The 26,183-nt window shown below is 41.8% G+C and overlaps 1 protein-coding gene and 1 pseudogene across 3 annotated transcripts in view; both read left to right on the top strand.

Moving 5' to 3' along the window:
• The window catches only part of Ankrd30a (ankyrin repeat domain 30A), a 69,871-nt gene extending 55,042 nt beyond the window's left edge, over positions 1-14,829 (top strand). For 2 of the 3 annotated variants that reach the window (XM_076940387.1, XM_034512242.2), the window contains 6 exons: positions 1,394-1,520; positions 7,183-7,473; positions 8,003-8,217; positions 9,392-9,620; positions 10,218-10,263; positions 12,975-14,829. In XM_076940387.1, the coding sequence (XP_076796502.1) occupies positions 1,394-1,520; positions 7,183-7,473; positions 8,003-8,217; positions 9,392-9,620; positions 10,218-10,263; positions 12,975-13,108 (1,042 nt within the window). In that variant the 3' untranslated portion in view covers positions 13,109-14,829. Of the gene's footprint in view, positions 1-1,393; positions 1,521-7,182; positions 7,474-8,002; positions 8,218-9,391; positions 9,621-10,217; positions 10,264-11,746; positions 11,881-12,974 lie in introns of all 3 variants that reach the window. The other variant, XR_013112594.1, reaches the window with a different exon arrangement.
• A 1,996-nt stretch (positions 14,830-16,825) lies between these two features.
• On the top strand, positions 16,826-17,333 carry LOC117715805 (putative RNA-binding protein EIF1AD pseudogene; annotated as a pseudogene).
• The last annotated feature ends 8,850 nt before the right edge of the window (positions 17,334-26,183 follow it).

The following is a 26,183-nucleotide window of genomic DNA, read 5'->3' as shown; positions in this document are numbered from 1 at the left end:
GTGTAAACAGTTTTCCTTCTTCACTATTATGAATGCGAAGTCAATTGAATTCTTAGATGTGCAGCCCACAGGTCCACAGAGCTGACTGGTTACCTCCTACTTACAAACAAGTATGCCTTCAATACAGTGAATTGAGCCTTTGTGTCTCTGCCACCAGCCCCCCCCCAGACCCCACACTGAAAATAGAGTTGGTTTTTTTTTTTTTCATTCAATACATATTGATCACAGTTGCTCCTCCCTCTGCTCCTCCCAGTTCCTCCTCGCATCCCCTCCACTCTGGACTCACTCCCTTTTTCTCTCATTAGAAAAGAACAGGCTTCTAAGAGATAACAACAAAACATAACAAAATAAAATATAGCAAGATAAACTAGAGACTGTTGAATTGTTGGACAAGAGCCCAAGAGAAGGCACAGGAGTTAGAGATCCACTCGGACATCCCATAAACACACAAAGTGAAAGCAGATATTCACAGACCTCCCTCCTCAGTCCCTCTGTCATGATCTCTTAAACTGGAATCTTTCCCAGTGTTTGCAGCTTTTCTGTTTGTTCCTGAGATTTTAGGTCTTCTGTCTGATTCTAATCAAATGCTTTTTTTAAAAAAAAAAATGTAATTGAACTGTCTTGTGTGCATCACTTAGTGGTATGTGCAGTTTTACATCTTTTGGGTTTTGTAGATATCCCTATCAAAGACTTGTAGATTCCTTCTTTTCTCTATAATTCTTCCTTCACTGTTTTCCTCTTTCATTTCTTATGAAGTTCTGTTTAGTTTCCCTCCACTCAAACTACAAAGACTTGTTTTTCCTTTCCCTCTTTTCTGCTTTGGATGATCTCCTTGGTACTTTCTGGGTTTGCATGCTAAGCCTTCACTCTCTGCTACATCCTGAGTGCTCAGTTGTGTGTTTGCCTTGCAGAAGAGGGCCAACTGGCGACAGCATTCAAACATTTGCTCCTGAGTTACCGGTATCTGAGTTACAGCTAACATGCAAGAATGTTTTATAGTAATGTACTGAAATGGATATAATAATTATAGGTATTCTGTACATGATTACAGTATTAGTTCTATCTCCTGAACATAGCATAAATTTTTCTTCATATTATTTACCTAAGATTTTAATTTCATTCTAATGCATTCAGATTTTAAGTATACAAATGAAAGAGGGTTGTAACTTACAAATTTATCTTTTTGTTGTTGTATTTTTTGAAACTGTTTTCTCTGTGTAGTCCTGGCTTTTAAAGAGATCCCCCTATCTCTGACTCTCAAGTACTAGGATTAAAGGATTATGCCACCATGCCCCAAAAATGTATCTCTTTTAAATGACAGAACTTGATATCTGTTTAAATAGTTGTTGAATATACTCTTTAAAGTTTTTATTTATTCTGTGCATTTTTACAGATTTAAGGAAATATTAAAAATGACCAAAAAAGAATTAAATGAATATGAAAACAGAGAACTTAATCTTCAAGATATAAAAAGCAGTCAACTTGAAATGGATATCCCAGTTAATGCACTAATAAAAAAGGTAATTTTAAATCAGTTTGGGGGATGAAAAATAACTTAATTTTAAGTAATATAAATCTCTGGATGCATTGAAGTTTTTATATTGCTTCATGGACTTGATGTCAATGAAAATTGTATTGTTTTCTATTAGAAAGTCATACTGTTGATTCTCACATTTTGAACTCAGGCTGCAGTCCATCGCTGTGTGATCCTAAATCATGAGTAACATGTCTTCTGCATTTATTTATTGATAGCAGTTTTATTGGAATATAGTTAGCATATCCCATACTATATTCATAGAATTTTGTCATCCCTGCCACTTCAGGATATTTCTGTTGCCCTAAAATAACACCTTTTATCTACATGTGTCTCCTCTGCACAGCCTTAAGATCCACTAAGTCAGCTTTGTCTCTGTAACTTTCTGTTCTGGCATTCCGTGCCGGTCATACAGTATGTGTTCTGGCTTCTTGACCTATCACTGTGTTCAGGGTTCATTTGTGTTGCAGTGAGCATCTGTGCACAGGGTCTTCTTGTTGCTGAGTGTGCCCAGTTGTATGATGGAACATGCATTATATTTAGCTTACATCACTCATCACTTCACTTTGGTTGGGTGTTAATAACATTGCTGTGGAGGAGTGTAACTTGCATCTCTTTTCATTTTTCCTTGAGTACTTAGGAACCACAGAGGTGTGTGGAAACTGCTAGACTTGAGCAGCTGCCACAAAGTGGTCGTGCTTTGTAACCAGCACGTTGGGGTTGACGGTTTCTCCATAGCCTTAGGAACACTTGTCTTCCATCATGTTTACAAGTTTCGGTTATGGCTTTTCTTTGCAGTTTCCTGGGAGTGAAGGAAAGGCATGAAACGTGTTCTCATGTGACTATTGGCCATGCGTGTGTCCTCTCTGGAGAAATGTCTGTTTGAGTGCTACCCTCATGGATTATCTTCTTGAGGTGGTTGTTGTAAGAATCCTTTATATGTCCTAGATAGATACAGATATAACAGATACAGGGTGTTCAAGTACTTGCTGTTATCTTGGTAGCTTACATTTCTGATTCCTTGATGGTGTCAAACAAATGTTGATAAAGTCCATTTAATCTATTTCTTTCCTTTAATATCATATCTTAAAAACTTGACAGATCCAGTTGCAAGGACTTATACCTGTGTTTTTTGCTAAGAATCTTATAGTTTCTTTATGTTTAGCTGTTATGCTCTGGGTTACTGTTTTCCATGGGGAGTCCAAGCAATGCCTTTGTTGGAAAGACTCTGTTCACACCATTCTTTATCACACTTGCTGAAACCAGCTCATCATAGATACCTGAGGTGACTTTAGTCCCTGCTTTCCATGCAATGGTCTACACGTCTCCCCTAGGCCGGTACCAAATCAAGTTAGGTTCTCAAGGGAGAACTTTCCAGTCATGTTGCATATTGCTAGAAACCGTAGGTGGTAACAAATGGTAGTATAGTCAAAGGCCTTTCATTTCACTCCTGTGGAAACACTGGTTTTCATCTAGAAGCTTGTGGCCATGTTCTGCCTTGCTGACCCATGACACAATGTGAAGTCAGCCTTGTAAAGACAGGGTCCATTCATTTTCTTAATTTAAACTTTTGGTTTCTTGCCAAGTGCTTCTCTCTTCACTAATATTTGTCTCTAATCCTGAGCACAGGATCTGCTGGCTCAGCAGATTTGCATTTACTGCACTGTATTTCTCTCATTCATTACAATTTCTAAGATCATCTGTGGATCTTCGCCAACTAGAAAGAAGATTAAGTATGAGCTTCCAGCTTTTCTCATTGGAAATTGAGCTGATTCCAGAGTTCAGATTTGAATTGTTTCCTTCCTTCCCTCCCTCTTCTCTTCCTTCCTTCCTTTTTCCTTCCTTCCTTCTTCCTTCTTTCTGTTTTTCCTTTAGGATCTTGCCATGTAGCCCAGGCTAGCCCTAAACTCATGGTCCTCCTTCCTCAGTCTCCTGACGCTGGAACTACAGGTATATTCCACCAGTTCCAGTTCATCCTCTCTCAGTCTAGTATCTGATTCTTAGGAAAAGCACCAAAACACATTATTTTCTTGGCACAGAAAACAAACTAAGTTTCAAAGCTCATTACAGAATGCAGGAATCTGGCACAGTGATACACCTCTGGACCCAGAAGCTGAGGCAGAAGAATTACAGTTGAAAGTCAGCCTGAACTACCTAACAAAGCATAGTCTCTAAAAAATAGAAACACTAGGATTCGAGAATTCCATCATTTCGGGAGCATAGCACTTAAAATCGGGTGGGTGATATTTAGGCAGTTCACCAAGGACAGATTTCAGAGTAGCCATTTAAGTTTCCAAGCCAGGCTGGTGAAGTGGCTTGTGGGTAAATGGCGGTTTTTTTCCTAAAGGGTATTTAGTAAATAGTAAGCATTCCTTTAAACATTCTAACTACTGGATTTTTTTCATTAATTAATTTATTTATTTACTTTACATCCCAATTGGAACTCCCCCTCCTTGTATTTTCAGTCCCTCCCTCTTACCTCACTTCTCCCTATGCCCCCTCCCTTTCTCCTCAGAGAAGGGAATACGTTCGATGGAACTGAGCTGATTCCAGAATTAAGATTTGAATTCTGATATCAACCGGCCTTTCATGCCATATCAAGTTGTACTAGGATGCGTCTTTTTCTATTGCAGCTAGACAAGGCAGCCCAATTAGGGGAAAGGGACCCAAAGGCAGGCAACACAGTCAGAGAGAACCCCTGCTCCTGCCCTCCTGTTAGAGGTCCCACATGAGGACCAGTCAGTACATCTGTTATGTTATGTGTAGGGAGACTAGGTCTGTCCTCCGCATGCTCTCTGGTTGGTGGTTCATTCTCTGTGAGCCCCTTTGTATCCAGGTTGGTAGTTCTCTAGGTCTTCTTGTAGTGTCCTTGACCTCTTTGGCTTCTTCAGTTCTTCCTCCCCTTTTCCACAGGATTCCCCGAGCTCTGTGTAATATTTGCCTGTGGGTCTCTATATCTGTTTTCATATCTGCTGGATGAAGCCACTCAGATGACAGTTATGCCTTCTATCTACAAGTACAGTAGAATATTATTAATAGTGTTAGGTGTGGCTCTCTGGAGAAATGCTGTTGCTTAGTTAAAGCACTTGTCTGGTAAAAGGTACTTGCTAGCAAACTTGAGGACCCAGTGAGATCTTAGAATCCATGGGTGAAAAGACAGAGGCTACTCCCCAGTTGTACTTTGACCTGCACACACACTAAATAATATAGTAAACAATGTTTAAATTGATTTCAAAGCCAGTATGGGGAAACATTGTGGCACAATTAGTAAAGAGAATGCTGTGTTGTTTGTGTGTACTACTGAGGAGATGAAGAAGGATTCCATAAAGTTCTCTCCGTCACTACAAATGAAGAAAATGAAGATTTAATAGTAGATGGATCAGAAACACCAAGAGCTTCCTCTTAGAATCCACTAACTGACAGCAGGGGAAACTTGTGGTTTGCTTGTTAAAGCACGAGCCAATTCTACTACAGATCAGTCCTCGTGGCTTCCAAGTCTCCGTATTCCCAACACTGGAGGGAGATTCCGAGGATGTACTGTGTTGTATGAGAATTCACTCTAAGAAAACGAAACAAGCAAATGCAGACTTTGTCTTGACAGTTGCTTCTTCTTGCTGGCTGGCTGCTTCTGCTGTCTCAGTAGCCTTGCCATGCATGAATCAGCCCCCACATTGTTCGGTCCTGGTTGACAGGAGAATTCCTGTCAGAGGTTATTTCTCCTCTTTTTAGGATCAGTTTGTTTGTTTGTCTGTTTGTTTGCTCTTCACCAGGGTCCAGAGGCCACCTTTCAGTTTTACTGTCCTGGTCTTCGTCTGCACTTGCAAACTGTGTTTCTCCTGAATGCTTTGAGCTCCTGTGCATTCTGTTGGGTATCTTGTCCTTAGAAGAAGCACTTCCACAGACCTTTGAGATGGGCTTCTCTGAGACAGTGCCCTTAGAACATGTAAAGGAATTTGAGGCTCTGCCCTACAGCATTCCAGAGTCTTGACAAATGGTTTTATAGACATGATCTTCTTAGCTTCAGTTTTAAACTGTGCGTTCCACACACGTCTGGATTTCTTATCTCAGAAGGTTTTTTTAACATCAGTTGGCAGTTTGGATGCGGAAAGGCTACAATTGAGAGAAAGGCATTTGAACCCAGTGAATCTTAGTTTCCCTTGGTTACATCCCCCCATGTGTGCATTTGTAATCTCTTATTGGTTCTGTCTCTTGCTATAAAGAAGTAGTTCTCCAAGTTACAGTGTCTTTTTCTCCACGGGCCTGAAAGCCCTACCCACAAGGTTCTCCAAAGATCCCCATAGTTCTTTGGGTTTCTCTTTCTAGGTCCTTTCTGCTTCTTTCTACCTGATCTAAAGGTAGAAAGGGTGCTACACCTTTAAGGTTTAAAAAGATATTTAGTACCATTATCTATTCCACTTCATGATATACCACTTCAAGATTTAATATCTCAAAGCGACATATACTTGGTTCACAGTCTGGTCTGGATGGTTCACAGTCTGGTCTGGATAAGGCTCATTGAGTCAGTTTATTTCTCCACCACTTGGTATCATCTGGATGACTTGAAATTGGGGACCAGTACTAAGGGTACTTCATTCTCATGCGTTCCAGTTGAAGCTGACCTTTGGAGCTTGCGGCGGGGGGGGGGGGGGGGGGGGGGGGGGAAGGGTGAGCCAGACCACCTACAGAAGGGTTCCCTAAGTAATCGTTGTAACTTAAGTAAATAATTCTATTAAAATCCTAGTTATTGTTTAGTATGTATTATATTTTTGTTCCAAAAAATGGTAGCCATGTCAGTAAGTTTATACTGCAAGATGTCACCGATCCTCACCAGAGTCAGTGAAGTTGTCGGTGCCTGAACAACAGTATTTCCCTAAAGCTTCTCTAGAAGTTGTGGGACATGAAGATGAGGATCACAGTTACAGATTTTTTTTGTTTGGGTGACTTTTTTTTTTTTTTTTAATTTTGAGACAGGGTTTCTCCGCCTAGGCCTGGTTGTCCTAGGTTGGCCTTGATTTCATAGATCTGCCTGCCTCAGCCTGCCTCTGCTTCTCTGTCTCTCTGCCTCTGCCCCCTGCCCCCTGCCCCCTGCCCCCTGGCCCCTGCCCCCTGCCCCTGCCCCTGCCCCTGCCCCTGCCCCTGGCCCTGGCCCTGCCCCTGCCCCTGCCTGCCAAATGAGTGCTGGATTAAAGGAGTGTACCACTATGAAGATTTTCCAAGATGACTAAGAGTCATTTTGAGAAGGAAAAATAGGAGACATTCATATAAAACAAATCTAACATGAGTGCTTGTGTATGTAAAAAATAATGATCACAGAGAATGTACTTTGTGACAGCTGCTACTTTTGAGTAGAAACCTCATGAGCCCGGGCATGGAAGCATGAGTCTTTAGTCTCAGCACTCAGGAGGCAGAGGCAGGCAGAGCTCTGAGTTTGAGGCCAGCCTGGTCTACAGAGTGAGTTCCAGGATAGCCAGGGCTATACAGAGAAACCCTGTCTTGAAAAACAAAAAAAGAAAAAGAAACCTGATGATAAGCGTTACTGCCGGCTGTATTTAACCGCAGCTGAATTTAGGCAGGATTTGTGATTTCTCTATGCCGCACTGTTCCTGGCTGCCTCTTCATCACCAAACTGTAGTGTTTCGTTCCTGCAGATTGATGACCTTACAGCAAAACTGGAAACTGCATCTTCAAAATGTCTACATCTGGGTAAAAAAAATCAGCTGCTTCAGCAGGAATTACTCTTGATGAAAACTATACAAAAGAAGTGTGGGAAACTAGAGAAGAATAAGAAGCAGTTGGAGCAGGAGGTGGTGAACCTCAGAAGTCACATGGAGAAGAACATGGTGGAGCACAGTCAAGTGCAGCAGTATGCGCGGGAGGTCGAAGAGCGGGCGAGGCAGGACTTGGTGGAAAAGTTAAAACAGGTCAACCTCTTCTTGCAGGTCAGCTTGTTTCCGTGGTGCACTGTGGTTCTCGCGCTGCAAGTGACGCTCGGGGCGCGTGCACATGCTTATTGCTCTGCTAATAAGCAGCGCTATTACAACTCAGTGGACCTTTCATTAGAGACTCATTTGACTTTCAAAGCTAGTGCGCAAAAAATATGATTACTAGATGGGGAACACATTGACTTAGGAAGTACACCAAACTCTTGAGTTACTCTTACGTCATCTTGTCCAAGCTTTACGTCTTGAGCTGATTGAGTTCTTTAAATTATTAGATCACGTATGTGTCCTTCAGAGCTGGGCATCCCCCACATGGTAAAGTGCTCAGTTAGCATGCACCAGGCCCTGGATTTGAGTCCCAGGACTAAATAAACAAAAGAAGATGAAGAAGATTCAGTTTTTTATAATTTCCCATCAATAAATCCCAGTATCAGCATCTGTTTTCACATGTTTCATTCAAAACAAATGAACAATAATGACTTGGGATATAATGGCTTCTCCTAACGTGTATCCTTTCCGTCTGCTATAGGCCCAGGCAGCATCCCAGGAGAACTTGGAGCAGTTAAGAGAGAACAGTAACGCTTCAGTTAGAAGTCAGATGGAGCTCAGGATCAAAGACCTGGAATCCCAGCTCTACAAAATGAAAGCCCAGGAAGACTTCGATAAAATAGAACTAGAAAAGTATAAGCAACTCTACCAGGAAGAGTTCAGAGTTAGAAAGTCGCTGTCAAGTAAACTAAATAAGTAAGTCCTGACATTGAATCCCAGAAGGTAAACCCACGGCTTTTCCTCTACAGCATCATGAGACCAGGAGGCTCTGAAAGCTAACTAGACAACACAGGTCTGGGAATGATGCTGTAAGTGACCCTCAACATGGTAACCTGGGATAGCTTGTATTCTTTTTTTTAATCCTTCTATCTTATTTAATATGGTCAACTTTAGATAGATATTTCTGAAGCTTTATAGTTAAAAAAAAGTTATATAATTATAAAATTGCTTATTCGTGTTCCCTTAAGTAGAACTACTAATAGGTTTGATTGTTTTGTGTTTTGTTTTGTTGTGTTGTTTTGGGAAGATGATAACTTAGTCTCAGGGATCAGGTGCTGTAATATTCTCCTCTGAGCAATTTCAACATTTGATATTTTAATTTTTTTTCATTGCAGTCTGTACTATTTCCAGTAGAGGGCCCTATAAACTGTAATTGACAGGCTGTGGCTCTGGTCTGAGTTAGTCCTAGAGTCAGATGCCTAGTTTATCCTGAGTAATGTGAGCAAATACTTACATGTCTCCACTCAATGTCTTCAGGGAGTGAAGACGTGTTAATTATACACAGTGACATGTCTGGTGTAGTGAAGCAAACTGATACATCAATCATCTCCCAGTTAACAACACCTAATACAAGTGTCTCTGATGAGGTCCTCAGGAAACTGGGAAGCAGGGCCCTTCCAGAGGCAGCATGGTTACTAGTGAAGCTGTTCATTGCAACAGCCATGTCTCTCCCTCCTATTTTGCTGAAATTTCTCATTAGTTAAGATTCCCTCGCCGGGTGGTGGTGGTGCACGCCTTTAATCCCAGCACTTGGGAGGCAGAGGCAGGCGGATTTCTGAGTTTGAGGCCAGCCTGGTCTACAGAGTGAGTGCCAGGACAGCCAGGGCTACACAGAGAAACCCTGTCTCAAAAAACAAAACAAAACAACAACAACAAAAAAAAAAGATTCCCTCTAAAATACCTGTACTTTTTAGAATAACTTTAAACCTGTATTACTCAGGAGTTACATTCTGACAGGTTTCCTAGGCCGAGTCACTGTTGAGCTGCAAGTTCCTTGTATTTTCACATGGCAGCTTCTTAGACAGCCATGACCCAGGGTTCATTTGGGATCCTGGAGACATTAAGTGTTTGCCTTCTGTGGTCTTCACAGGACTAGTGAGAAGCTGGAGGAGGCCAGCACGAAGCTGTTTCTGGAGGAGCAGCAGAACAGGTCTTTGCTGAGCACTCTAAGTACAAGGCCTGTTGTAGAGTGTCCTTGTGTTGGAAGTCTTCATAATAGTTTGGTATTCAACAGAACTCTTATTCCAAGAGAGAACGTAGTGGTTCCTACCTCAGGCCTACAGCCGTCAAATAAAAGAGTGGAGATTTACCTAACCAAGGTTAGTGTATTTCTTTTTTCCTTTGGGTTTCAAGTTTCTGATAACATTCTCACTTTTAATCTAATACATGATGCTGAGTTATTTTGTTTGGCCAGTGCATACTGTCATAGTAAAAGGACATGCTAAAGGAAAAGAAATTAAAGTTTCTAGGGCTCTCGTTTCAGTGGGTACTCCCTGTTGCTTGGCTCAGTGACGGTAGCTAAGCCAGTCCATTTCTTTAAAAGCTGTGCTTAAATTGCATTTTGGAAAATAAAAATACGGCTTTGACTAAAGGTATAGCTGGGGACATCATGGCACACCTTCTAAAGACAGTTTTCCTGCAGCGTCTCTAGTTTTCCATTCTAGTGACAAGAGAATGACTGGCAACCAGACACCCACATGTAGATATGTGTCATTTAGAGGGATCTGACACAGATACTATTATTAAGTCAGTAAATGTGTTGGTTTTAGGCATTTAGCTCAGTGGTAGAAAGGCCCTGGGTTCAGTCTTCAACTCCAAGAAAAGAAAAAAGATAAGTGTGTATCATTGCATAAGGTTCATTTCTGAGTTAAAAACTTTCCACTTTCTTAACCATTATACATTTCATTTCATTTCAGATGCATCAAGAGTTGGAAAAAAGTATAAACAGAGAACTTAAAGAAGGTATGTATCAAAATTTATGAATTAAGGTTAGATTGACTAATTTTTAAAATAAATTATAAATATTAAATGGCATCATTTTCCTTGTTTGATGAATAGATTTTACAGTAAGCATTGTCTTACACAAAATTAAAGATGAGAAGATATTACCTTTCCAGTTTAATTCAGCAAATGTTGATTTCACTTGAGAACTTCATATATAAGTACACTGCATTAGGGTCATTTCCACCTCTACCCTGCCTCCAACTCCATCCATGTTCTCTGTCCACTCAAATGCATGGCCTCTTCTTTTTGTATATGCAACCTGTAGGCCCGGTTAGCGTTGCCCTTACTTGCCCGTGCTCAGGACCAACCACTTAGGAACGAGGTCGCATCCTCGAGAGACTGTTCTCCCTCTCCCAGCAGCCATTGCCTGCCTCTAGCTCTTCATCTCAGGGTAGGGCTGCCTTAGGCAGGATTTCCCTTTCTGTGATAAAGCACATGACCAAAAGCCGCTTGGGGAGGAAAGGGGTTATTTCATCTTACAGTTCTGTCACTGAAGGAAGTCGAGTCAGGAACCAGGAGTGAGGAACTGAACAGGCACAGATGAAGGCCACCTACTGACTTGATCCTCGTGGCTCTTCATTCTTCCTTCTTATACAACTCAGAGCCACTTGCTCAAGGGTGGCACCACCTCAGCGAGCGGGCCCTCCCATCAGTCAGTAATCAAGAAGACATCCACACATTTGCAATCTGATGGAGGCTTTTTTTTTCCAATCAAAGATTTCTCTTTTAGATAAATTGTGTCATTTTGATACCACCACCACCACCCCCAAAAAGAGTACAGGCTTTGGATTTTACCTCCATCCTTGTAGGTATGCAGATGGATGGGGTCTTTGAAGATAATGTGGAAGTAGCCATACTGTTGGGAGTTGTTGGTTCTGTTCCGTGGCATGTCCCGAGCACTAGTGTAGGCTTGTGATAGAGGTGTTCTGTTTGCTGATAGGCACCACAGTCACTTATTCTTTGATCTTGACCAGTGCAGGTCTCTGTAATGGTCTCCATGTGCTGACAGATGAGAGCTACACATATCTAAGGGTATGAAGAACTAGAAATTTAGATGGCGCACGAAAACTCTCACCTTAATAACATGATACTAGCGAATTCTCCTTTAGGGTATGAGACTGGTCCAGCCACAACTTCTTGGCTAGTTTTACAATACCAAGTATGAATTCCCTCCAGTTGAGAGGGCTTTAGGTTCAGTTAGACACTGCTGGTTCCCCCAAGGTGCAAGGGCCACTGTTGCCCTGTTGGGGTATCTTGCCTGTCCAGTTGTGGTTCCCAGGCTCAGGTAGGGTTAACTTCCTCCCTTGGCAGCTTATCCCATACCTTCTGACACTGTGTGCTGGCCCCCCGGGAGGAGCTCTCTGGTCAGATCCAGTCTTTGTAGTCCTTGTCCAAAGTTCAGTGTCTTTGGCAATAGGGGTTTATCATCAATCTCCAACAGGTAACCAATGGCTCCATCAGTGGTCTGTATTGTTGCGGGAGTCACCTGGTACCCTGACCAACCATTCAAAAAGATTCTCATGACTGTTACTGAAGTTTTTGCTAATCCATGGTTCTTGTCAGGAGCATTATAACGTAAGTGGCATAACTTCCTTTAAGATTTCATTTACAAATCTTTATACACACACGCGTGCACACACACACACACCCCACTCTTTCGAAAATATAGAATAATACAGTTCCCTGGGGCAATAGCACACAACCTGGTGTTTGTCCCTCTTCCTTCCCTCTCCTTCTGAATCAGGGTCAAGCCTTCTTTCTTCTCAGAGTGGAGCCCCTCCTCCAGTGTTCCACTTCCCACTTCCTGGGGCCTGCATCCTGCTGTCCCCCTCCAGCCTGTGCTCCCTCTGCACTTCTCTGGATTTTGGTTCCTTTGTTGAAAACTGTTTAGATCCATAGTTCATTTTTAATTGGGTTATTGGTTTTCTTGACTCTTTGGTTTTTATATATTCTGAATATTAATCCTCTGTCAGCCATATAATAAGATTCTTTTCCATTCCAGAGATTTCATCTTTACCTGATTGTTTCCATTCCTGTATGGAAGCCTTTTGGGTCTATGAGGGCAACTCTGTCAATTGTGCCGAGCACATTGAATCGTATGCAGAAAGTTCTTTCTCAGGTTTCTCACTGACGTCTTACCCATTTGGAGCTGGTGTTGTGCAGGATACAGAAGAGTCTAGTTTCATTCCACGTGTGGACATCACCTTTCCCTGCACCATTCGTTAAAGAGCTTTTCTTGCCTCCAGTGTGTAGTTTTAGAATCTTGTCAAATATCAGGCAGCTATGAATATGTGGTCTTATGACGTGGTTCTCTTGGCGTTCTGCTGCACTGCAGTGCCTGTTTGTGTGCCGGGGCCATGCTGTTTTCAGTACCATAGCTCTGTGATGTAACCACTACTTGATTGTCAGGAGTGGATCGTATTGTCTCATCTGGTGCTTCCTATGCTTGTTACTGTAGCTTTGGACATGATTGTTGAATAAATGAGTCAACACAGACAGTTTGGTATTCACGATGATAATTAAGTGTGCACCTGCAAACAAGTTAAATGTAGTCATGATTGTGCAGTTACATATGCATCTTACCGCCAGTTCAGTCTCCGCTCTTCTGACATGTGCTTCCTTACTGTGGACTGACTCTTTGATACATATATATCTCCCTTTCTTTCCAGCTACTGCTGAACTTGAGTCTGAGTTCTGCAGAGTTTCTCCCCTTGGATCTGCTACTAAACCAAGCCATGATCTACTCTCAGAAGCATCGCAAGAATATATAGACATTTTAAAGAAAAAATACATGATCTGCTGAATTTAAAAGAGAAAAAGGAAGGAAAGGCATGAAAGTAGAAGTGGGACTGTCTGGAAGAAGGACCAAAGGGAGAGAGGACTGGAGCAGATAAAGGAGCGTACGCCGTGTGTGTGCCTGATATGTCTCAACAGCCTGGGTGTGGTGGCACGTGTCTTTGACTCCAGCACCTGGGAAGCAGAGGCTGGTAGATCTCTGAATTCAAGGACAGTCAGAGCTACGTGTCTCACACAGAAAAAGTCATAATGAAACCTGCTATTTTATACAAATAATACACATTAATATATATGATCTAAAATATGACATTGTGGACTGGAGAGATGGCTCGGCAGTTTTAAGAGCAGTGGCGTCTCTTCCATAGGTCCTGAGTTCAATTCCCAGCAACCACATGGTGGCTCGCAACCATCTGTAATGGGATCCTGTGTCCTCTTCTGGCTTGTAGGGTTACGTGCAGATAGAGCTCATATACATAAATAAATCTTTAAAAAAGAAAACAAAGATATAAACATTTATAAAAATAAAACATTGTATTTATTAGACTATATATTTTAATTGTATTAGCTGTATGACTTGAAAACACAAGTGAGAAAAACTTTCGTCATATGTATTAGAAATTAATATATTTACCTGGGGTTTTTTGGTGGTCCTAAGCAGATTTTGCAAGTATTATTAGAACAGTATTACAAACTTTTACATATGAAAACACCCTAAAGCAGGTTGTTTAAACAACCAAGCTATTATAAATACGTTGGTGGGATGAAATACCATCTTTGTATTTATATTTTTCTATTTTTATTACTATGCATGTGCCAAAAGATTTAGCCAGACGTCAGTATGCTGCTGCCTTAGCCATTGATAATGTTTTAATTCATCACAGTCATAGTATCACCATCAAACTTGAATTTCATTTTAAGCAGTGCTTGGCCCTGTGGAAAAGCATGGTTACCTAAGGCTTTTCACTTCTTGTGTTCATTCATTTGCTTGTTCATCCTTGATAGTTTTTTTAAGTCATAAAATTAGAGAGTTCAAATAATTCTACCACTCTCTTCTGAGCCATTTGAGAGAGCCTTGCCACCATCCATCGTCATCCTTGGCTATTTTAGTTCCTTTTGGAATTAGCAACACTCTTAACTGTAGTGTTGCCTTTGTATTAAGAAGGCTGACACTAATAGATCCTAAAGTTTAATACTCAGATTCCTTTCCAGTTTGGCTTCTTATCTACAGTGTCCTTTAAAGACTGATCCTGTTCAGACTAATGGGTTGCACTTACAGTTCTTAGACTCCTTCAGTCTGGAACAGCATTTGGTCTTTCCTTGACTGTCAGGACATTAAATCTTCAAGGAACAATTCATATAGTATGTCCTTGATTGGATTTTCTGGTTCATCATGATTAAATCACGCATCCTTGGCATAAGTATTACAGAAGTCATTTTCTCATTTAATCTTATTATGTGATCTATAATATAGATTTTTCTCTGTTATTATGATGTTGATATTGATCACTAGAGCCTTCTTTTTTCCTCTGCATACTTACTTTTGTTTTGTGATAATTGTTTTGTGGAGAGACAATTTGTGACTATAAATATGTTTCTTATCAAACTGACAATATATTCATTTACTAGTATTCATATAGATTAATGGTTCTTCATTTTATTTAATGACATACAAGTTGTTGATAACAAATTATTTTTATATTTAAATAAATTAAATTTTTGAGAATTTCACACATGAATCCTATATTTACACCATTTCCACCCTTTTCTCTCTCCCCTTCAGCTCATCCTATGACCCTTCCAACTCCCTCTCAAATTCATGGCCTCTTTGATATATGTGTGTACGTGTGTGTGTGTGTGTGTGTGTGTGTGTGTGTGTGTACACATTATTAATGATTAATATGTCTATGTGTTCAGGAGCTTATAAATGACCTATTTTGATAATTGGACCACTATAGAAACATTTTATGAATAGTACAAAGAAATATTAGTTATCGCCATTAGTTCCCTAAATGTAAACATTTGTTTTTATCCTTCCTCTTCTCTTCCTCCTTCAAAATAAATGCAAATAACTGGATATAAAAGAGCATTGTCCCTTGTGAGTTGCAGACATGACACATTTACTCCTAAATATCTATCTCCTAAAAACAAGAAGTCGTCATGTACCTGTAGCAGAATAATTTGAGTTAGGAAGAGCAATATCTAATCTATAAACTGCTTTTAACAGTTATCTCAAAATGTCCTTTTTATAGAGAGAAAATTCAAAGTGAGACTTTGTGTCCACCTTCTCTGTTCTGGGATGTTTGTCTGGCTAGAGCTTGCAAAGGTCTTGTAGCATGCTGGCACACTTGCCCTGTTGTGTAGGGTGTAGCATGCTGGCACAGTTGCCCTGTTGTGTAGGGTGTAGCCTGCTGGCACAGTTGCCCTGTTGTGTAGGGTGTAGCCTGCTGGCACAGTTGTTCTGTTGTGTAGAGAAAACACTTCTTTGGTGTTGTCCACCACCTCCGGCCCTTACAGTCTTTCTGCCCCTCTTCCATGAAGATCACTTCCCCACCTGGGCTTAGCGCTGCACAATCCAGGACCTAATATTGACCAGTTGAGGGTTTCTGTGTTCATGGCTGTCTACTGCAAAGAGAAGCTTCTCTGGTGAGGGTTGGGTTCTTCCCTCGGCCCTATTACCTATGTCATACCATAGAGCAGGTTCTTGGCCCCTTTAACCGTTTCAGGTATGGGTTCCATCTCGTGAAGTGGGCCTTAGATCTAAGCAGAAAGTGATTCATGACTCAGAGAACATCTGTGCCAGTATTGCACAATGGGCATGTCTTACCAGGCCAGTTGTAGTTAGTTTTTCTCCTCTGGTAGCATGCATAGCAGCTTCTGGCACATTGAAAGATGGTTATCAGGCATGAAATTGACAGATGAGTGTCAACTTGATTTCCTCAATTCCAGTACTTCAAATAAGTGATGTCTTCAGCAGCAGGGTCTAACTGTCAAGTTCTGGAGGACAGACAAGAGCGCTGACAGTAGCCTGTAGTGACTGAGGGTCTATATGGCACATATGGTAATATGGTCTATATTGGCCAACAGCTCAAAATGAGACCTCCTGGTCTTGGTCATATTATTTTCTAGCATCTTTTTGGGTAGCTCCTATAGTAGTAGTGGGCTTCCATGTGGCTCTTTCAAAAGGCCTAAGTGTTAGTTATCCCTCCACATAGTCCAGCCTCTACCCTGCTCTCCTGCTTCCACCTGAATTTACCACTTCCTATTCCATTATTCCCCTTTCTACCTCTTACTCCTTGAAGACCGCTTTCCATAAATGGCCCCTTACTAAATCCTTAAGCTATGGGTATTCCTAATGGAACACACATATCAAAAGATTAAAAGCTAATATCAGAGAGTCAGGTCTATCACCTCAAGCCCGTAGACGGAAGATAGGAACACCAGAGGTTTGAGGCTGAGCGTCCAAACCGGTGCTATCATTGTAACCACCTGCAGGTCACATTTCTTTGCTTTTTATTGACTCACTCTTGAGGTGAGTCAATAAAGAGCTGCTTTCACACCTTCAACCTGGAAAAACAGAGCCTGCTTGTGTAGCACCGAGTGGGGCAAGGTGGCACTTTTTCGTATAAGGCTGCTTCTCTTGAAAGCAGTCCTGGCTTCTAAGCCTGGCATCCAAATAATTCTGGAAGAAGAGCTGACAGTCTGTGCACCCTAACATGAAACCAGGATGCCTCAGGCCAGCAAGAGGAATCATGTGGTGCAGGTGTTGGGATGGCACATGGTGCCTTCTGACCAACAGCAGATAGTGAAAGTCCTCAGGACTCCTGAGAACAATCTGCATGAGGTAGAGACAGCACAAGGGCAGCACTTCCTGGTGAGCATGCCCTCCAAATACAGCAAGAACATCTGGATCAAGAGAGGGGACTTCCTCATTGTTGACCCTATTGAAAAAGGAGAAAAAGTGAAAGCTGAGATCTCTTTTGTGCTCTGCAAGAACATCCTTCTGCTCTCTACAGGAGGGTCACTGGCCTGAAGCCTTCTCTGAGGTAGCTGAGAGACAAAACAATATGAACAGAGAGAGTCAGCCAGAACTCCCTGCTGAGCCACAGCTGTCAGGAGAAGGGTCAGGTTCTGAAGATGAGTCTGATCTCTTTGTCAACACCAATCACAGACAGTATCATGAGAGTGAGGAGGAGGAGGAGGAGGAGAGTGAAAAAGAGGAGAAGGTGGCCTGAGCTCAGGAGCCACTTCTCTTACTTGCTCAGGAACTAAACCCTTGTATTTTCTGGGCTTGGGCATCCCCAGGGTGCCCTGCAGATCTTTTCCTTTGGATGGGGACAAAGCATGGCCCCTTTCTGAACTGACCTAAAAGAATTAAACCCCTGGTGGGTGATGACTTTAAAAATAAAAAGCTAAAGCCAGGCAGTGGTGGCACACGCCTTTAATCCCAGCACTTGAGAGGCAGAGGAAGGCGGATTTCTGAGTTCGAGGCCAGCCTGATCTACCGAGCGAGTTCCAGGACAGCCAAGGCTATACAGAGAAACCCTGTCTCGAAAAACCAAAAAAAAAAAAAAAAAAAAAAAAAAAAAAGCTAATATCCCCGAATGAGATCGAACACAACTTTTGTCTGTGTCTGGTTTGCCTCACTCAAAACATCATTCCTTATGTCATCCTTTAACTTGCAGATTTCATAATTCCATTTTTAACAATACCATTCTATTGTGTAAACGTACCACATTTTTTTTTAATCCACTGATGGACATCCAGGCTGTTGCTGTCTCCTGGCTACTGTTCAGGATGTAGCAACGGACAAGGATGAACACCATCTCTGCAGTAAGATACAGAGGCCTTTGAGTATATGTCGAGGTGTGGCTGGGTTGTGTGGATCTGTTTGCGGCTTTCTGAGGAACCTCCACATTTACTGATGTTTCCATCATGGCTATCAGCAGTTTGTGCTCCCAACAAGAGTGAGAATAAGTACCCCTTTTCCCTAAATACACGCCAGCATTTAGCATCTTATTTTTTTCTGTCTTAGCCATTCTAACTATAAGATGAAATTCCAAGAATTTTAAATTTGCATTTCCCTGGTGGCTAAGGATTTGAACACTTTAAAAATATTTCTCAGTAAGCAGTATTCTTCCATGGCATGCTTCAGCTCTGCCTTGAGTTCCTGCCCTGACCTCCCTTTATGAAGGACTATAAACTGTAAGATGAAATAAACCCTTCCTCCTCATGGTTTGGCTCTGGTGTTTTATCACAGCAACAGGGACATCAAGCAGAAGTGCTGAGGTTAGAGTTCTGTACTGTGCCTGGGTGTTGTACATGGTGTTGTTGCCCAAACTTAGCTACACGTGCTTATGTGGCAGTCACTTCATAACTGAGCCGTCTCCTTGACCTAGTTCTTCTATACTACTAAATAGAATAGTACTTAGAGACAGTGGTTAGCTTCAACTATATCAGAAAGGGCGTGTTTGAAAACTCACAGGGTGTAGATGACTTGGATCCAATTTGGTCAGGGAACCTCCTCTGGAAGCAGACCATGCTAAGTGGGCCCAGGAACTCCTTTGAACTTAACACCTTCTCAGGTTGATTGGAATCTAATCTAGTGTAAGATAAATTGTCTTCACTATGGGGGACTTTAATAGCCACATGGACCTGAATCTGGCCATTTACTGCTTGGCATAGGGTGTGGAACTGGGGGCTAAAATTCCAGCTTATCCTATTGGGAAGTTTTATTTAGAGAGTATTCATTTAGTTTGCCTTTTAAATATTTTTAATTAACAGATCTTTTAATTTTTAAAAGACAAATGTACTCATGTTCCATCAGGACAGGTTCCCCACTCTTCTCCTTATAGTAAGTAACCAGGTCTGAAGGGCTGACACAAATCCCACTAGACTGTAACCTAACACTGGGAAACTCAGGCAGGGGGCAGGGTACCAGAATTCCACACTCAGCAGGAGAAGGGGTTTCTGCAGTGTGATGGTTCACATTTACCTAAGAGGCAGCAGGAGGGCCTAGGGCAGCCATCACCCACTCTGGCCTGTCCACTGAACAATGTATAACAAACTGGTGGCATGCTCGGCTTGAGAAGTGCTCTTTCCTTTCAGAACTTGAGAAAACTAAAAGGCTAGAAACGTCAGGAGTACCACTGCATCAGCTCCTGGACAAGATGGCCTTTATGGTGGCAGACCCCATCTTTCGCCAATTTTTAGAATAGTTACCTTCTGGCCTCAGTACTTTGCCTCTCAACTGAGTTTTCCTATTGTGGGATGAGGAGCTGGGCTGTCTGGGAAGAGTCCTCCAAATTTTCAAAACCGTTGGATCTGTTAAAAATTACACATTTTACTGCACTCACTGGGGCTCTGGGGAAGCTGCTAGAAGCAGTGGTGAAAGGGGCATCCTTGCATTTCCCCTGATTTCAGCACGAACACATCTCTATTTGAGCCATTGAGTGTGATGTTTGGGGGCTGGAGAGATGACTCAGTGGTTAGCAGCGCGTGTTGCCCTTTCAAAGGAGAAAGTTTGGTTCTTAGCACCCACACTGGGCAACTCACAGTTGTCTATAACTGGAGCTCCAGGGTCCTCCTCCCACTTCCGCCCTTTGCACCTCTGTAGTGTTACACACACACACAGAGAGAGAGAGAGAGAGAGAGAGAGAGAGAGAGAGAGAGAGAGAGACAGAGACAGAGACAGAGACAGAGACAGAGACACAGAGAGACACAGAGAGAGAGAAAAAATCTGTTTTAAAACATGATGCTAGCTGTAGTGTAATGATTCTTTCCTATACTGAAGTTCCTTTCCCATAGATATTCTGTTGGTGGAGAGGTTTTCTCATGAGTGGGTATTGAATATCATCAAAAGCTGGTTAGCATCTATTGATATGATCAATATCAATATGATCACAGTTTGCTACCAGCCTATTGATGTGATAGGTTTCACAGATTATTCAATGTTGACCCAGCCTCGTGTAAAGATGGCTACGTAATCCCCCATGATGACACTGAATGAATTATTTTTATGCACAGTTGATTTGATGATTTGTTGAGGATTTCTTCTTCATCATTTTCATGACCGATTACCAGTAGTGTCAGGAGGCATGATGGGACAAGCTAATAACTAGCAGGTGATCTTCCTGAGATGATCTGCTTCAGATCAGTCCACGACAGATTCTCTCTATAGGCAAGGCCCGAGAGAATTCATTTTATGAAAGATTCCTGCTATCAATATGCTTTCCTGTTATTATTAAACATATATAACAATCACCCATCCTTTTTGAGCAGCTCTCTGCAGATCTACGAAGATGTACTGTCTTGTAGTGATGCTATATAGACAAACTGATGACTTCTTAAGTCTTAATGTTGATCCTATAAAAATTCCTAAAATTATATCAGTGATTATTAAGCTCTTTTTTAGTGGGACTGCTATTAAATCCGTTTCTGATCATCAAAGCTGCAATGAGAACTCTGTCAGTCTCCCATGTGTCATCAGTTAATTGTCTCTTAAATAGTAACCAGACTTTCTGCTACTCAGCACATTCCAAGAGGTTGTAAAACAATTAACCGAAGGTCATTTTAAAAACTAATGATTTATTATAGGTGCTAGAAGAGAATAAAATATTGACTGGGTTTATCTATACAAAAGTTCACTAATAACTTAGTTATGGTTTTCAACTTTCTATGAACCTATGTAGCTGTGACAGGTGATGGATGTTTAGCCAGATAATTACTCCTAGTGGATATGCATGTAAACATTCTCTGTTGTAAACTTCTATTTCAATTTATGATTTGAATTTTATGTGTGAACCTGTGATGAACTTTTTAACATGTAGTCATGCATTCTGAAAGATGTATAAGTACTAAGGACAAAGAGATGAGATGAAGAAATTTTTCCCTTGCCTTGCTTAGGATCTTTCCGCTTTTCCCCTTAGATAGCTTTCATAGGAAATTTTTTACAACTTAGTAGTAAACGCTATAATCACTTTTCAAAGTTTCCCCTTTTCTTCCTGCAACTTCCTACTAGCAGGCTGAAAGTTAGAGCCACTCAGTTCCTGCTGAGATAGTACAAAGGCTATTTACTTAATCCCTTGCTGTTTTAGGATGAGGTGCTAAATGCCGGAGACTGCAATTTCCGGCCTCAGAGGAACACAGAAGGCAGGCCAGCTACAAGGTAACTTAGACTTAGATAATGAAACTTTTTATTATTATACAGCAACCCTAAATATCTCATAAGACAGTCTTACCCTCTGCCAACACTCTTCCCCTTCCACTGCCTCAAAAAGAACCAACAAGAAAGAAGACTGCACAGTAGTGCGTGGAACAGTAAGGCGGGGAGCATGCCTTTTGTTGTTGTTACATTCTGAAAAAATTAGAACTGCTGTGATTTCTACCCAAGATGTCCAGTAGAGTTCACCAGTGGTCTCATCTAGTTCAAGAATTTTATGTTTGGAAGATTATTAAATACTAATTAAATTCTTAAAATATGCCCATATACACATTATACACATTCAGAGTTTATCCTTGCATGAGTTTTGATAGAATCCATCTTAATAGAATGAGTCTATTTAAGCTAGGTTATCAATTACTCTAAGTTCCACTGTACACAGGGACCACGTATATACCCCAGCCCTTGGTGCTGGGGAATTAATGGTCTTACACATGCTAGGCAAGTATTCTATAAACAGAATGAGCTATATACCCCCAAATCAAAAAACATTTTCTATGTTTTAGCACTTGGACATAAGAAAGGACTATATATATATTAAGGACTCTTCCAATAGATGTGAAGTGGAAACTTCTAGTTTCTTTGGAAAGTTAGTTATGTCAAATGATATTTTGCTGGGGCACACAGGTAAAAGGATGCCTTACTAAAGCAAACAGACTGTTTTCCTGAAGCAGACACCAGTGAAAGGATGTTTTGATACAGCAAACACAAGAAAGGACCCATGATGAAGGAGTATAAATATGACCCCACAGACAGTAGGAGATGAGCACTGAGCATTGGTTTGGTTTGCTCTGCCTCACTTTCTTTTTTTTTTTTTTTTTTTTTTTTTGCTAAAAGACACTCATGCATTGGTTTGCCTTACACTCATGCATTGGTTTGCATTGTTGATCTCAACGTGTAGTAATGCTGCCATTGAGAGAAACTCACCCAAGAACTTATGAGGCTCCTGCAGGAACTTGCCACCTCCACAATCTTGCTTTAGGCCGTTTGGCAAGCCTGGTGGTTTCTTCAGAATTGAACTACAGCTGCATGCCTAGAACACTGGTCTGTGGCTGCTGAATTGAATTTTGGGGTTTGCTACGGGACTGAACTGCTAAAAAAGAAGATTGAGCTTGTCCCCAGAGAACTACTGCTGAACAGGTCCACGACCCCCTTATCCTAATAACTTTTCCACTACCTCTGCTGAGTGGTGGGCTAGAGAGATAGTGAACCCTTATTAAAAGTAGGTTGTAATAAATGTATGCCTACATAGATTTTTAGGGCTATTGTATTATTTAACTATCTGTCTTGAAAGTCATCAAAATCAAATGATTTCTAGGCTTAAAGATGTAGAAATGGGTGTTTTTCCAGTGTGTGAACTCTGAAGTGTAGTACAGAGTGAGATATACATTCATATATTCATCCTGTTCGTATGACTTTTTAATTGTGACTTCTGGCAAACCTTTTTTGACAAAAGGTTTTCCCCACACATTTCACATTCGTTTTGGTTTCTCTCCTGTGTGGGAATTGTTTAGCAAGGTCTGATTTACTGTAAAAAAATTTTTTCACTGACAGTACACCAAGAGGATTTGTCCTGCGTGAGTCCTGTGCTGTGCTGGGTGCGGCGAGACTGTTTGTGACTACAGGGTTTCCCACATTCATATGTTTGTGTGTGTTTGCTCTGTTGTAAAACAAGCCCTGGCTGCACAGGAAAACATTTTCCATGCTCATTACATCTGCAGTGCTCTTCTGTGTGGATTCTCTGCTGTACCACTGGAGCTGACTTATGCAGAGTGCTCTTTTACACTGAGTACATTCACAGGGTTTCTCCCCTACGTGAGTTCTCTCTGTTTCTGTGCTCTGGAGCCGTGACTTGTGGCAGAAGTGTTTCCAACATTACTACATTCTTATGGTTTCTCCCCTGTGTGTGTCTGTGCCCTCCCCCCAAGCCTTGAGCAAGCCTGAAAGACCTTGTTTACCACAACAGACCAAAAATAATAGGACCTAGGTGGAGTTACCCACCTTGGCTGCACGTACAGCCTGCTACAGGAACTTAGAAGAATAACTGCCCGCTGAGCTTGCCTTGAGACATCTCCGGCTGTGACTAAGGATGGGTTCCCCCCACCCATCTCCAGCAGTGACCAAGGATGGGGTCCCCTCAACCATCTCCGGCTGAAGCAAGAAAGGGTTTTGGTGGGGCTTTCTCCTTTTTTTTTTTTTTTTTTTTTTTTTTTTGTTTGTTTGTTTGTTTGTTTGTTTTGTTTTGTTTTTCGAGACAGGGTTTCTCTGTATAGCCTTGGCTGTCCTGGAACTCACTCTGTAGACCAGGCTGGCCTCAAAGTCAGAAATCCGCTTGCCTCTGCCTCTCAAGTGCTGGGATTAAAGGCGTGCGCCACCACCGCCCCGCCCGGGGCTTTCTCTTTAAATTAAGGGCTGAACATTAAACTTCGAGCCTTGATCAGAATACTTTGTCTTGGCTTCATCTTTTCTCACCCTCCACCCCTTTTTTCATTTCCAACCTCCCTTTCAGGAGAACCAGTTTGGTCTGTGGCCTCAGGCACCTACAGTCTGTATCTGGGAGGACAAGCTTACTTACTACTCTCTTAGGCAGTGGGTTTTACATCACGAGTTGTCTTTCCTGAGATTAGCCATTTAAGTGCCATGGATCTTTATGGGTTAGTTTATTTAAAAATATATATTTTATTTTTAATTGTATGTGTATGAGTGTTTCACCTGTATGTGTGTCTGTGTGCCATGGATCTTTATGGGTTAGTTTATTTAAAAATATATATTTTATTTTTAATTGTATGTGTATGAGTGTTTCACCTGTATGTGTGTCTGTGTGCCATAAGCACTCAGTGTTCTCAGGGGCCAGAGGAGGAAGCAAATATCCTAGAGCTGGAATCACACATTTGTTAAACGCCATGTCATGTGGTGCCAGGAATTAAACTTGGGTCCTTAGCAAGAACATGCCTCCTTAACCACTGAGCCATCTCTCCAGCCCAACACGGGTAGTTTCTAAATGTGTGACTTCAACAAATCTTTGGGCTAGGCTCAAGAAGTCTGTGTTTGTTAAAATGTGGGGATTTTTTGGTTTTGCTTTTAGCTTTTTTATTCTACATTGGGTATATGTGTAACTGTCCTGGCAGAAACAGAGCCGTTCTAAAAAGAGACACTTGTTCCCTGCACCCCCCCCTTAGGCTATCAGACTACCCATAGAATACACACACCCACGAGTTGGAATTCCTTCCTGGGAGAAGGAAAATGTTGGATCTTAGTGCCAACCAGGAGAAAGATATTACATAGTACTCCCAATTTATGTAACAGATTCAGCTCCCTGGCCCAGAGCAGAAGTGATGCTGGGTCGAAGCTGGGGGCACACACTTAGAACAAGACTGCTTAGCTTACACGCCTCTTGTATTCTATCTAAACCTAACTGCATTTGAATGCCCTGAAGATGGACTTCAGGAAATCTGGACACTGGACTGTCCATCCTCCCAATGTGGGCACACAGGATGAAGTTCCTTTCTCTGCGTTGTCACTGTGACTTGTAAAGACAAAAATACAAAAAAATAAAAGGGCTGAAAATAAGAAACCAATCTCACTACCCAGCAGCCACCGCCTTGACTGCTGGGCTCCTGACAGTAACCTGGGAAGCCGGCACAGAACAGTTAGGGTCTAACTCGTAAGGGCTCAGACATCTCACCCCAAATGGCCAGTCTCAGGGAGGACAGGTTGCATTCTGAAATTTACTACCCTGTTCCTGAGCTGCCTCTGACCTCATTCAAAGCCATCCCCCACACCAGCCTTGGAGGCAAAGCAGGCAACTTACTTTAAAATGACCAGCGACCCCATTTCCTTAGGGATGCCATTCACTCTCTGACCCCTGAGAAGTTGCCCACTGAATTTCTTTGTACAGTGTCTATTATTTATTTTTAAAAAATTATATCAATTCCAGACTGGTAAAACTATGGATGAAAGTCCCCATACCTTTCATTGAGTCTTCTGCAAGGCTAGTGAGCTAATTAGAACCTCAGTGGTTATAGAGAATTTGGAATATTACAAGTCCAGAGTCAAGTTATCCTGGACCATCTTCAGTGAGTGTGTGCACACACATGTGCCCCTGACAGACAGGATCTCACTATGCAGCCCTGGATGGCCTGAAACTTGCTATGTAGACCAGGCTGGTCTCAAATCCAGAGATCTGCCTGCCTCCCAAGTGTTGGAATTCAAGGCATGTGATACCATCCTCTTCCCAGACTCTACACGCAGCAACGTTAGCGCTCTTAACAGCCATTTACCACTCTCTTTTAGGTGTGAGCTGACGTCTTTGTGACTAGCAGGTAAATTACTTGGAGTCAGATAGCTAGTCCTCACCAAGATAGCTAGTCCTCACCAAGCCAAGGCTATGAGTATCATCAGAGAGCATCTGAGGCTTTTAGCCAAGACTTTCCCATTTTGTTTTAACCTATCTAATGTCTTCATTACTATGAAGGCTTTGTGAAGGGACTAGGAAGATGGGACAGAGGTGAAGAGCATTGGATCCTCTTCCAGAGGACCAGGGTTCAGCTTCCAGTGCCACATTAAGGCTCATGACTGATCATAACTCCAGTTCCAGGGAATCAGATGCCCCCTTCTGGCTTCATCATACATGGCTCACACGTGATGCACAGACATGCAGGCAAAACACCAATATAAATAGAATAAAACAGCTCCGTGAAGGCTTCCACATTGGAAAAGGAAATTTGGGGTGACCTAAATCCATTTATAGGACCAGGATCACTATATTCGGTCACAAAATAACCTTTTTGTTATCCCTTTAGAGGCAAGAGCTATGTTTCTGTGCCAACAATATCTGGTTTTTTTTTTTTTTTTGGTTTTTTGA

This window comes from Arvicanthis niloticus, chromosome 9 (genome assembly GCF_011762505.2).
Source record: "Arvicanthis niloticus isolate mArvNil1 chromosome 9, mArvNil1.pat.X, whole genome shotgun sequence".
Classification (NCBI taxonomy): Eukaryota; Metazoa; Chordata; class Mammalia; order Rodentia; family Muridae; genus Arvicanthis; species Arvicanthis niloticus.
The sequence above is the reverse complement of the archived record's forward strand: the minus strand, read 5'-3'. Positions and strand labels throughout refer to the sequence as shown.